At 38.9% G+C, this 11,886-nt stretch overlaps 2 protein-coding genes across 2 annotated transcripts; both read left to right on the forward strand.

Annotated features, from left to right (window-relative positions):
- The first annotated feature begins 3,815 nt into the window (after window positions 1-3,815).
- On the forward strand, window positions 3,816-6,902 carry LOC148070480 (uncharacterized). Its single transcript, XM_087801092.1, has 4 exons — window positions 3,816-3,987; window positions 4,206-4,290; window positions 4,886-4,941; window positions 5,507-6,902. The coding sequence occupies exons 1-4, from the start codon at window positions 3,872-3,874 to the stop codon at window positions 6,777-6,779; spliced, it is 1,530 nt and encodes a 509-aa protein (XP_087657218.1). The 5' UTR covers window positions 3,816-3,871; the 3' UTR covers window positions 6,780-6,902.
- Window positions 6,903-7,340: 438 nt separating this feature from the next.
- On the forward strand, window positions 7,341-10,425 carry pdrg1 (p53 and DNA-damage regulated 1). The gene is made up of 5 exons (XM_087800930.1): window positions 7,341-7,449; window positions 8,359-8,434; window positions 9,096-9,170; window positions 9,248-9,328; window positions 9,935-10,425. The coding sequence occupies exons 1-5, from the start codon at window positions 7,372-7,374 to the stop codon at window positions 10,015-10,017; spliced, it is 393 nt and encodes a 130-aa protein (XP_087657056.1). The 5' UTR covers window positions 7,341-7,371; the 3' UTR covers window positions 10,018-10,425.
- The last annotated feature ends 1,461 nt before the right edge of the window (window positions 10,426-11,886 follow it).

The raw sequence follows: 11,886 nt of genomic DNA on the forward strand, positions 1-11,886 counted from the left end.
TTCTTTTTTTAAATGCTTTTTTATCTTAATAATAGTCATCAACAGTAATGATATTGTATGTGTTTGGAGTCTTCACACTTTTACACTATGTTTGCACAGATGCATTGACGTTCTGATTATAAACTTGGTTTGTGATGACAGTGTGTGTGACATTACTATCAAATGTAACACTCATAAGTTGTACTGTCATCAGAATCATTACAAAAAATGGTATAATTTCCTAATCAGTATTTTGTTGTCTCTCTTGTTTTTTTCCAAATAGATAGAATTAGAAACAAAACTGAAATAATGATGATAACATTGTAATTAAGCACATAACATCAACACGCTCAGTAAAGCAGTATTCATTTGCATCCTTCTCTATCTTACTTTCCTGCATTATCGTCATCACATGCGCAGTTTAAACACTTTTCTTCTCCTCCTCCTCCACCTCTGGAGCTGCTGCTGGATCAAGGATCTCCTCCACAATGACAGAAGATCACAATCATCTGCATCACAATTGAATTCTAGTATTGAAAGGAAACAACACATTCTTGGATTTTAGCATCAATGCTAAACAGACAAACTAATGAGTCCTAACTGTACCTTAAGCCCTTAGTAGTGAATGTAACCTGAGCTGTCTGAATCAAAGTTCATTGCAACAGTCTTTTTATGCTTCAGGGAAGCTGATAATCCTTTCATTGATGTGAAATATGAGAAACTTGCATGGGAAGGAAAGGTAGGGGAACTTCTTCGAGAGCCCCAGCTGAATGGGCCCCCCAAAGACACCTGATATTAAACCATATCAGTAAAAAAAAAACAAGTGCATTGATTTTTAAACTAAAAACATTGCGCCCCTTTAGGAGCCTTTGCACCTGGCTAAGGGGCCCAAGAAGGTCTAATGAGTCCGCGGGGAATTAGCTGCCGTTCATCGAGTGTCTGTTTCAGCCTGGCTGCAGATGGACTGGAGGTCACGTAAACACCCGGCCTAAGACACTGCCTTAAGAGAATGTACGAGGTGAATTTGTTGTCTAACATTTCCCTTTTGATTATAATTGTATTCATGCGCCTGAAGAAATGGGGTTTTCTCTTACTTTTGGCCTCATTTGTTGATAAATAAATATTTAAAGGGCAACTAAAGTGTTGATTAAAGTGTTACATAAAGGGATCTTGGATCTCTATTGTACTCATCAATATGTGTCTGTCATTACAAAACTTAATTTTCATTGAAATGTTTGCAAAATGCGCTCAAGCCCCGTCCACTGACACATGAAAAGTGATACAAGATTGAAGTTGTTAACTATATACTGTTTACCACCTGGGTGTCATTTTTTTTCACTAAATAAGAAGTGTGGTTGATGTGACTGTCACGTTAGCTCTTATTACCTTAGTAACCTCAACTAAATGGACATGTTTTAATAACTTAATAACTAGCTTCTTTCCACTTCCATTAACTTAAGGAGTATGAATCAGAACTCCTTGAACAAAATCCAGATGAGAATCTTGAATGCAGAATTTGACTGATGCAGAAATGTTACACTACATCAACAAAGATAGTTTCATAATTATAATAATACATTTGTATGGAATACTTGGCACTACTGATGGGTTTCATGAAACAAGTGAAGAAACAGTGTAAGTAAGTAAGTAAGTAAGTAAGTAATTTATATTTGTAAAGTGCCTTTCTAGACCAGGGTCACAAAGCGCTTAAAACAATCAAAACAATACCCAATAAAATATATACAGTACTTTAAAAGATTAAGACACAAACACAGGAGTCTCGGAGAATCAGGGAAAAACCTGCATGAATAAAAATGTCTTCAGATGTTTCTTGAAGGAGTCAGTAGACTTTTGAAAGGCCACTAGATGTCACTCTCTGCTTGGAAATCATTGGCTTTGATCTACTAATTAAATGAAACCTGGCATCATTTTTTTATAACTGAGTGCTATCTAGAGGCATTGTAAAATCAAGTGAGCGAGTGTGTTTCAGTAAGCAGGTTATGTTGTAACGATCCACGGTCAAACACATATGAGGCCCTTTTGTCAGAACCCTTTGATTTTATGCTGTTTACATGTGAAGTGTTATTTATTAAAGACGATTGCAACTTTAAACTATATACAGTATGTAAACTGGGTGTTACTTTTCATTATTTATTAAGTAAAAAGTCTGCCCTATATTACGGTGTGTGGTTGATCTGACTGTCAGTTTAGTGCTTTTTAACTGCTGTAGCCGCAACTAAACAGACACTTATTTTTATTAGCCAATCCTAACTCATCCTCTTGATCGCAGTCCGGCTGAAAGCATAAATGCAACAGTGTTCTCATATAACTGCAATTTTTCATATTTTGTCAGAAGACCACGCTATCAGAAATGCATCTTAGTTATACTAAATCAGATTGTCTTGCTGATAGACAATACTCAATGTTTTTGTTTTGTTTTTTACTTATTTTACTTATTTTTATTTGTCTCGTCATCCAAGGAATTCTGCTTTTTTCTGTGTTGTTTTTGTCTTTAAGTTAATTATACATTTATGTTTGACAAATGTGGTGGTTAAACTGAGCTTTAAGTCGTCTTGTTGTCTTGAAACTACCTGCTAATAGAGTTTTTTAAAAGGGTCGGTCACTTTTTAAAGGGCTACTAATGCAAAAAAAAAACTAAATCTTCTGACTCACTCACATGTTATAAAGGTTGGAATCTTCCTCTCCAAGATGCAGTAAGTCCTTCATCATGAACATATTTTGAAGTAATTACTTTATAAAGTTCACCCCAGTCTGAAATCTCAGTGAAGGAGAGGTTAAGGGAGCGAAGTCCATTATTACATATTAATGGATAACGCATTGTCTCATGTGAATAATACTATATTTCTGACAAACAGACACATACTGATGATACAATAGAGGTCCAAGATCTATTTAAGACACACTTAAATCAACACTGAGAAACCTGGGTGTTGTATTTGATAAAGACATTTCTCTTGTTCAACACTGCAGAAAACTGGCCAGAAACGGTTTCCTTCAACTGAGAAAAATCTCTAAACTTAGGAAAATGTTGTCAAAACATGATCTGGAGCTTATAATCCATGCGTTTGTGTCTTCTTGTTTAGACTGTTGCAACAGTTTATTTTCATGTCTTAACAAGAAGGAGCTGTCTCGCCTGCAGTTGATTCAGAACTCTGCAGCGAGAATTCTTAACTGCTCAAGTAGAAGAACTCACATTTCTCCGATCCTTGGAACTCTTCACTGGCTTCCAGTTTCTTTCAGGATCAACTTTAAAATTCTGGTTCTTACTTTCAGATCCATTCATTGTCAGACTCCTCATTACATCACTGATCTGATCCAGCCTTACACCCCAGCTCGGGCTCTGAGGTCTGTGGATCAGAATCTACTGATGGTTCCTAAACACGCTTCTGGTCCAGAGGAGAGAAATCCTTCCAGGCTGTTGCTCCTAAGCTTTGGAACGATCTTCCTCTCCCTCTGTGTTTGATAATCTACTGACTCCTTCAAGAAACATCTTAAGACATTTTTATTTGTTCAGGCTTTTCCTTGATTTTCTGGAACTCCTGTTGTGTTATCAGTTTTATCTTGACCTTTAAAGTATATACTTTATTGAACATTGTTTTTATTGTTTAAGCGCTTTGTGACCCTGGTCTGGAAAAGAGCTATATAAATAAAAAATACTTACTTACTTACATTCGTTGCTCTGTAAGTGGCTCTTTAAGCAAGGAACTGTTTTAAAGAAACCATTCTTTGCCTCCCTCTGCTGGTCAGACGTTGGAACTCCGACTCAACTGAAAACAAGAGGGGTGTAGCCTGCTCGGGCATCAGGCTTTCCCATTCCTGCCATCCATCCAACGTCGTGTTTCTGCCAACCCTCGCCATCTCATTGGTTTGGATGGGTACCATTCTGCAGGAGCGACAGTACGTGGGGAGGCTGAGCGTCTGGACTGAGAAGCCGAGGATAAAGACGGAGGCTTCCTGGAGCAGCATCAGCAGGCCTGATGCGGACAGGTAAGGCTGATCATACACCTGTTATTTTAAAACCACAAAATAAACCATTTTTTGTTTGTATCCGATCATGTGTTAGATTTGTTTGTCTTTATTGATGAATTCCACCCTTTTACTCGACGGTGTAGGCTTGTGTTCGCGGGCGCGTGTACGTGCGCATGCCTGTATCTGTTATTATTGGGATTTTTTTAATCCGATTTATATTTAATATCTTACTCTAGTATACAGATGGGGAGGAGACAGTTCCAGCGGAAGTTGGTCCAGTCGCCCTGCACAGTCGCAGGTCAAGAGAACAACCAAAACAGAGTAAGTGACACAATATTGTTTTAAAGCTATAGTTACTATAGATCTAAACAAGAGACGCTTTAGTTTTATAAACGTATCCCCAATGTGGAACAATAAAGCCTTGATCTTCTTTCATCTAAGAGAGCGTCAATTTTCATTTTTCATATACGCTTTATTCACGGGGCAATGTGCAAGTACATGGACAGCCCACCAGGGGGCGCATCAGCTCTGACAACCGCTCATCAACCCACCAGTGTTTCAAGTCACGTGATATTAGTCCATCTGATCTCTCACTGTCTCTCTGACATTCCTAAAATGGAAAATTGCTCTATTTATTGAACCACAAAAAACACTTATTAATCAACTTTTACCTTTTCATTTTAATTAAATTGCTTAAATAAAAAATTGTGAAATATAAAAACAACAATATACTTTCACCAGAATTTCACAGAGAAGGAAAATGAAACTATTTAATAAGGAACAAGTCGTTGTACTAGTGGGCTTGAAAGTATTTTACACAGAGATTTTATTGAGTATTGTTTTGATTGTTTAAGCGCTTTGTGACCCTGGTCTGGAAAACTTACTTACTTACATGTGTTTGTTTGTCTGACGGCAGAAGCTTCAACACAGAAGAAGACAAAAGTCAAGGAACTCCTCAGATCCTCAACAAGGGTGAGAAGCATTTCCTCATGTTTTTAACAGGTAATCGTTTTAGACTCAAAGAGGAGAGACCCGTGATCAGTGCCTCATATATATTAAATTACATTGACGGTTTCTAATACGTAATCAACCCTTATCGGGTTTTGAGGAGCAGTAGTTTTAGGGTGAACTGGAACATGGTGCAAAGAAATATAGTAATATGAGAAGAGTTGGAAAAAATGTACAGATGACCGAAACGCCCCACTCTTTTTGGATTTTTGTCATCATATATGCACCTACTAAATATCTAAAAACTCACTATAAATCTCATGGGGTCATTGGTTCCTTAACCGGTTTCAGTAAAGTTCAACAGCAAAGTTGGTGTCTAACTAAAGAACATAGCATCTGTGGGCCTGGTTTAATAAAATGCAAAATAGTTTCCCTTTGTTGCAAGAGGGAAGTCGATTAGAACATTTTGTAAACTTCCTTTTCTTTTTATTTAGTAGGTAACATTGTGTTTGTTTTATGGTCAGATACAGTATACAGTACAGATGTAAGATATTTGTAACACGCTGAAATGATGCCATTTCATCCTCAGAAGAACCCAGGTAATCCCGGACTCAAGCTCTCGTCAACCATCGCTGCCAGTCGACGACAGGACGAGTCAAAATGACAGAAAAGCCCAACAGGTTCCTCAGCGCTGGCATCACATGAGCACCAGAGGATGCAGACACACAGTGTTCAACTCGAGTCCAGATCTGTTGGGGGGACAATCTGATAACCCGGGAAAAGTGGCTGCTGACAGTGACTGTGAAACAGACTTGTCTGATTCAGAGAGATTCTCGACGGCTCCTCGTGGCAGGAATCCTCCGCAGCTAGATCTAGAACCAGAGGACTTCAAGGAATTCTCCCCTCGTCGTGCGAAACACAGGTCGAATAGAAGTGGCTCTGAATTCCCGGATTTCCTTCCGCCTCCTTTTAACTCCTGGAGCCTCGGTCAGCTGGCTGTGTTCTACAACATGGAAGGTAGCGGGGCACCCCGACCCCGGCCCGTGGGCACCTTGGAGAGGTACTTGGATAAACTGCTGCAGCTCGAGTGGAATCAGATCCAGACCGTCCAGGAGGAAACCGGAAAATCGGCGGTGACAAGCGCGCCCGGCTGTCACAAGACGGCCGCCGCGGTCTCCTCTCGTCTCAGCACGCCAAAGTGCATCCTTCAGTGCCAGCGGGCCTTCCCCCTCAGCTTCCTGTCCTCGCTGGCCAACCACACTGCCCTGCTCTCCGGTTGTGCCTGCACCCAGTGCCGGATACGCTACACCAACACCTGTGGGACGCCATGTTGCCGCTCACGTCAGTCCAGAGTGAGCCCTTTGCGCCAAGGAGGCCAGTTTTTACCCAAAAGGAGCTACAGTGAGAGCCGAGCGCACTCCCAGGGCAGACCCTCGAGCTGCAGATCGCCGAGGCCGAGCAGCCCGGTCAGGAGCAACAACACCCACCTGAAGAGGATGCAGGCCTCTGGAAACATGCGCAACCAAGGTTCCGTCATTCAGTCCGAATCGACCGACTCTGATCCGAGGATAAGAACCGGACGGCTCGACCCAGAGAGGACTCACAAAACTAGCGAATTAAGCAGGCGAAGCGGCTCCGTGCAGAGAGCGCGCGACGCCGATAGAAAAAGGGAATTCTCGGCGAAGCAGCGCAGCAAGTCCGAGTGTCGGAGAAGAGGAGGTTTTCACAGAGAAGGAGTGAAAATCAAGAGCGAAGATATCAAACCGGATGCCGTGACTGCAATAATGGACAACTTACCTGTCTCCAAATACTCTTTAGCAAACAGAACAAACAGACCAAAACAGGTGGAATTTGTCACATGATTAAAGGCGGTTTCACGTCATATGATGAATGTATGTACCCCTCGGATCAGGAAATATTTATTGTTTTCATATGTTAACTAGATACATGTGCTTGAGTAACGATTGTAACAAGAAAGTGTCAAGAATGCGGGTTTTTTCAGATTAACAATCATGAATGCACAAGTTATCGGTGCTAATTAAATAAAATAATACGATCTTTCACAACTGTGTTTCTCAATCCAATGGCATTACTCTGATAGTTTGATAGAGACGTTTGTACAAAAGGTTTTTTAATAATAATTCGTTGCACCATTAATGGGCCAGTGTTGTACAATAAAATTCAGTTTAGTGTCTCTAAACTGCTTTTATTGATACAAATAAACATAAAATACAAAAAAAAATATTATTATTAATTGTCTGACGCTTATTACCTAATAAGGGTCTCTTACTTACTTACTTTCATTAAAGTCTACGAAGTAACTACGATAAATATAGTTGCAGTTTTGTTCCCCTTGGGGGCAGCACTGAGCTGATTCATTCGTCGCCCAAACAAGGAACGTCTTTCCTGGCTAATGTTTCACAACGGACGTATTTTGCCGGTTGCACTGGAATCATGGATCCTCAGCAGGTGTTGGAGTATTTGGCGGTGGTTGAGGAGGCAGCCGAGGACGTTCTCTCTTGTAAGCAACAGGTGAGTTGAAACCTGGAATAAATAATAATTCAAGATCAATGTCGGGTTTTAATGGAGTCTTTGTTTTTGGACGAAGACATTCTCTTCCTGACTTAGCCGTTAAGCTAATCCACACATGCTAACACAGCATAAGCTTTAATAATAACAAACTGTATTTATATATATTTACTTTGAAAGGGACAAACACGTAGATCTTTAACTGATTTACGGTGTAAGATGTTTTATTGTGCATTGCAGTAATGTTGGTGAAATATCAACAAATTAAGACTGAGGATAAAGACTTCCAAATGACACATGGATATAATCTAATGCTACAAATATTTGTATTATTGTTTATGTTTTTCATCTGTTTTTCCTCAACGAGTATAATATAATATTATTATTACCTTCTACTTTCTTGTGTCACTCGTCGAAAAAAACATTATTTAATAAAAACGTTGTTTTTTTGTTTGTCTTATGTTGTAAATGCTTTCTGTTTTACGAATATGACATTAGTTTTAGTTGGTTTAGTTTTATCCTGATCTTGTTGACTCATGCATAATATACGTACGATTGTAAAGTTCTGCTGTTTAACTTCAAATGAATACAATAATAAAAATAAAAATATAAATAACATTTAAATCTGTTTGACCTTCAGACATCAATGCCAAACTGTCAGGACCTACAAACAATCTAAAATCCATGATTAAAGATCGCCTTCCATTTGAATTCCCTTGTTCCTTTCTCTTTCTCTTTTATCTTGAATCTTTCCTGAAAAATAACATTTCTTATTGACATTTAAAATGGGCAGACATTGAGAATGTTCTACATTTGCTCAAAATACAATTATTCCTTTAGATAATAAAATATATTTGTAATTTACTTTGAAGTATAAAATTGAAAATTACTTCTCTTTTCTCTCATCTACAGATTGTCGATCTTGACACCAAGCGCAATCGTAACAGAGAGGCTTTGAACGCCTTAAAGAAGGAGTTTTCTGATTCCGGTGAGTGGATGAGGACACGAAGTATGTCTCAAAAGTATAAATCCTAATTTGGTTAATTTTTTAGACAATCTGAATATCTTCTTACACCTCTTTAGAAGTTGTTGAACAATGTTGTGTTCACAAAGAACACACTAGATTGTATTAATCCCTCTGGAGATGTCCTTCGGGAAATAAGGTAATCTCTAGTGTCCCTCAAGAGACAGAAGAGCGTCTACGTGGTGGAGGCGTCCAGGGTCTCGATGACGACACTAGTTATTAACCACGACTCCGTCTCTCTCACGATTGATTGCATTAGTTGCGTGAATACAATGGTTTTGTTAAGTAATGGTGAGTTGATGAGGCCTCGTGATACAGCATCAGATGTGTCATGATACAGTGCCTTTTTTTTTTAATGTCCTTTAAATGTCACTCTTTACTTTATCATCTTTAGCTCTGATCTACGAATTCAATGAAACCTGGCGTCATTTTAATCGAGAGCGCCATCTGGTGGCCTTTCAAACTGTATCATGGCAGTAAACATGACAGTGACACTTGCTAAAAACATTAATTTTCTGTCACCAAATTCAGAATACCAATGTATTTGTTGCTAATTTAGTTTAAAAAATTTGATTTATAAGTCAACTGTGTTTTATTTCATTCATTTCTTTTTTTTCATTTACAGAAAAAGTCAATGTTTGCCTCGGAAACATGTTCATCAAATTTCCCACAGCAAAAACAAAAGAGTTTATCGAGAAAGGTAAACCTGCCGTCCAATCATGCATCAGTCTTTGCGTTTGCAAGATAAACAATGGTTTTCACGTTTTGCCGCCGCAGATCAAGAACAACTGGATAAAGAGATTAATGACCTCCGTAAAGGACTGAAAGCAAAAGTCAATCACCTGAATGAGATCCAAGGTAATCATTTCTATTTATGACTTATCAATTCTTGGCACTAGATGAAGATCGTTCCTTTCTTCCAACATTAAAAAAAAAAAGGTTTTCTTTTCAACTTTCAGTGTTGCAATCATGAATGACTAAAATACATGTTTTATTTAATTAATTAAACATTAAATCAAGAACCATCTCATAGCATCCAGGCAAGGTTGTTTTCCTTTCTGTCCAGGGTGTCCCCTGTCTCTTACCCTAAGCAGCTTCATCACCTGCCTTACGAGGCCTTATCAACACATCATATAGGGAATAAGGAAAAAAAAAAATGAATGAATTAATGAAAATCAAAACAAGCAGGTGTTCAAAATGCTGCTCCTGGATTTATTCGATTCAGCACAGAGCCAGTTATTTACTGAAATCAGCCAACCGCTTTCTAGATAAATGTGCTCAGAGAGTTTGAGCTTCAGCCAGAAATGAGTGATTTCTCTCTCAGGTTGATAAATCAGTCGTCGACTCATTCGAGAGTTTGAATGTTTCCCCCAACGTTTGCTCGTTGGCAGTGTGAACGTGGCCCAGACAGTGACACAAACGATTTATCTGGAAAAAGAGCTCTTACAATCTGTTTGTTTGCAGGGAAACCAGAGCTCAGAGGCTACAATCTGTCTCCGCTGTCCTCAGAAGAACTCACGGCTGTCAACAGTCTTCTGAAAAGATGACCTCGGAGCTCCTGACACGTTTTGGACGTCTTCACATTTCAGGAGTTTAATCTCTAACCTGATCGGATCTGCTGTGAATAACAACAGTTCACTTTGGATGTATTTCTTAAATGTCACTTGTTTGTAGCGAGAAACATAACGTTCCACTTTAAATACCAGTTGTGGTCCAGCTTGACGTCATGGGGATGAGACGGAGTTTGCCTTTTACTCCACCTAATTATTGCTCACTCACTTAAGTAGGTATTTTTGTTTCTCTCTATTTTACCCTGTCGACATGTATGTGAATGACTGTTTTCTTTGCAAATCTTTGGTCTATTTGTTGTTTTTTTCCTTCATCCCTTGTTGCTTATTCATGTTCTGAGGTCTTTTCATTGTTTTGCTGTAAATAAAAAAGTATTATAATTTCTACTTATTGCAATACTACAGTACATTTTTAAGCTTTATTTATTGAAGGACAAATAATTACAAATGATTGATTTTTGGTTAAATTGAAAGGGAGTGAATAAAAAAAATGGCTTATCCATAATAAAGGTTCTGTCAAAATAGTAGGCGTGACATTGGTCAACACTTTTTAGTGTCAGATGCAGGAAAAGATGAAATTAAAAGACATTTCTGGCAGTCGAACTAGAAGCAGTTTTAGTTTTGGAGCAACAAAAAAACCCATGGCTGCTAGACAGGACATTGCCCAATTATGGCCTCGTTTTGACAAACTGTATTTATCCAGGTCACACATCCCAAATAAACCCGCGTGACAGCGACTCTAAACTTGAAAATATTTGCAGCATTAGAGCTCCTGTATCACACAGAGCATGACGGTGTTTGAGCGAGTAAGAGACATTAATCATTAAACCTTCAACTGTTGAAGTTGAGGCGTCAAGTGACGGCTGTCTCTTCCCTTGACAACTTTACCAAACAAGACTTGTAAAACTGTGACTATGTGTAGAAGAATCCCGAGCCGAGAGCCACAGTGTTCATGCCTCGGAGGAACAAAAATAAACTCGTAAAATGTTTGCGATTGCAGTGCCAGTGAGCTGGTGTTGAGTGAAGCGGCATAGTTGGGACGTCTCCAGTATATTGATGAAGGGAAGGAGTTGCAACAACTTGGATATGTGATCAACAAGGGCGGCTGTTATTTATAGCTGTCACAGCAGTTCTGGATACACGCGTTGAAGATACAAAGGTCTATTTTGTGATACAATTTGTAGCCCTATAGCAGCATTGGCTAACATTATTTATATCATGATTGGCACATATTTTGTAACACTGTAAAACAAACTGTGAAATTCAGTACATATTTATTTCCAAATATCTATTTATAAAAAATAAAAAAAATAGTGTAATTCATTAATGATTTTTTTGGTTCGGGTACTGTGGTTTATCTGGTTTAGGAGCATCGCTACTGTTTCATCCTTCCTAGTGGGAGGCAATAGACAAGCCTATGTATGAGGGCTGAGCATGCATGAAGTAGAACCCATTCACACAAGTAAGTAAGTAAGTAAGTAATTTTTATTTGTATAGCGCTTTTCCAGACCAGGGTCACAAAATGCTTAAACAATCAAAACAATATTCAATAAAGTATATACTTTAAAGGTCAAGATAAAACTGATAACACAACAGGAGTTCCAGAAAATCAAAAGCCTGAACAAATAAACATTTCTTAAGATGTTTCTTGAAGGAGTCAGTAGATCATCAAACACAGAGAGAGAGGAAGATCGTTCCAAAGCTTAGGAGCAACAGTCTGGAAGGATTTCTCTCCGCGTGTTCAGGAACCATCAGTAGATTCTGATCCACAGACCTCAGAGCCCGAGCTGGGGTGTAAGGCTGGATCAGATCAGTGATGTAAGGAGGAGTCTGACCATGAATTGCTCT

The sequence above is a fragment of the Callionymus lyra genome, chromosome 10 (assembly GCF_982586985.1).
Source record: "Callionymus lyra chromosome 10, fCalLyr1.hap1.1, whole genome shotgun sequence".
NCBI lineage: Eukaryota > Metazoa > Chordata > Actinopteri > Syngnathiformes > Callionymidae > Callionymus > Callionymus lyra.

What these genes read in the sequence shown, in the direction of transcription:
- LOC148070480 (XM_087801092.1), top strand. Translation starts at nt 3,872, where the DNA reads ATGGGTACCATTCTGCAGGAGCGACAGTACGTGGGGAGGCTGAGCGTC. An exon ending in AGCAGGCCTGATGCGGACAG is followed by an intron (nt 3,988 to 4,205) that starts GTAAGGCTGATC and finishes ATCTTACTCTAG; the next exon opens with TATACAGATGGGGAGGAGAC. An exon ending in TCCTCAGATCCTCAACAAGG is followed by an intron (nt 4,942 to 5,506) that starts GTGAGAAGCATT and finishes TTTCATCCTCAG; the next exon opens with AAGAACCCAGGTAATCCCGG.
- pdrg1 (XM_087800930.1), top strand. Translation starts at nt 7,372, where the DNA reads ATGGATCCTCAGCAGGTGTTGGAGTATTTGGCGGTGGTTGAGGAGGCA. An exon ending in GAAGGAGTTTTCTGATTCCG is followed by an intron (nt 8,435 to 9,095) that starts GTGAGTGGATGA and finishes TTTCATTTACAG; the next exon opens with AAAAAGTCAATGTTTGCCTC. An exon ending in TCACCTGAATGAGATCCAAG is followed by an intron (nt 9,329 to 9,934) that starts GTAATCATTTCT and finishes GTTTGTTTGCAG; the next exon opens with GGAAACCAGAGCTCAGAGGC.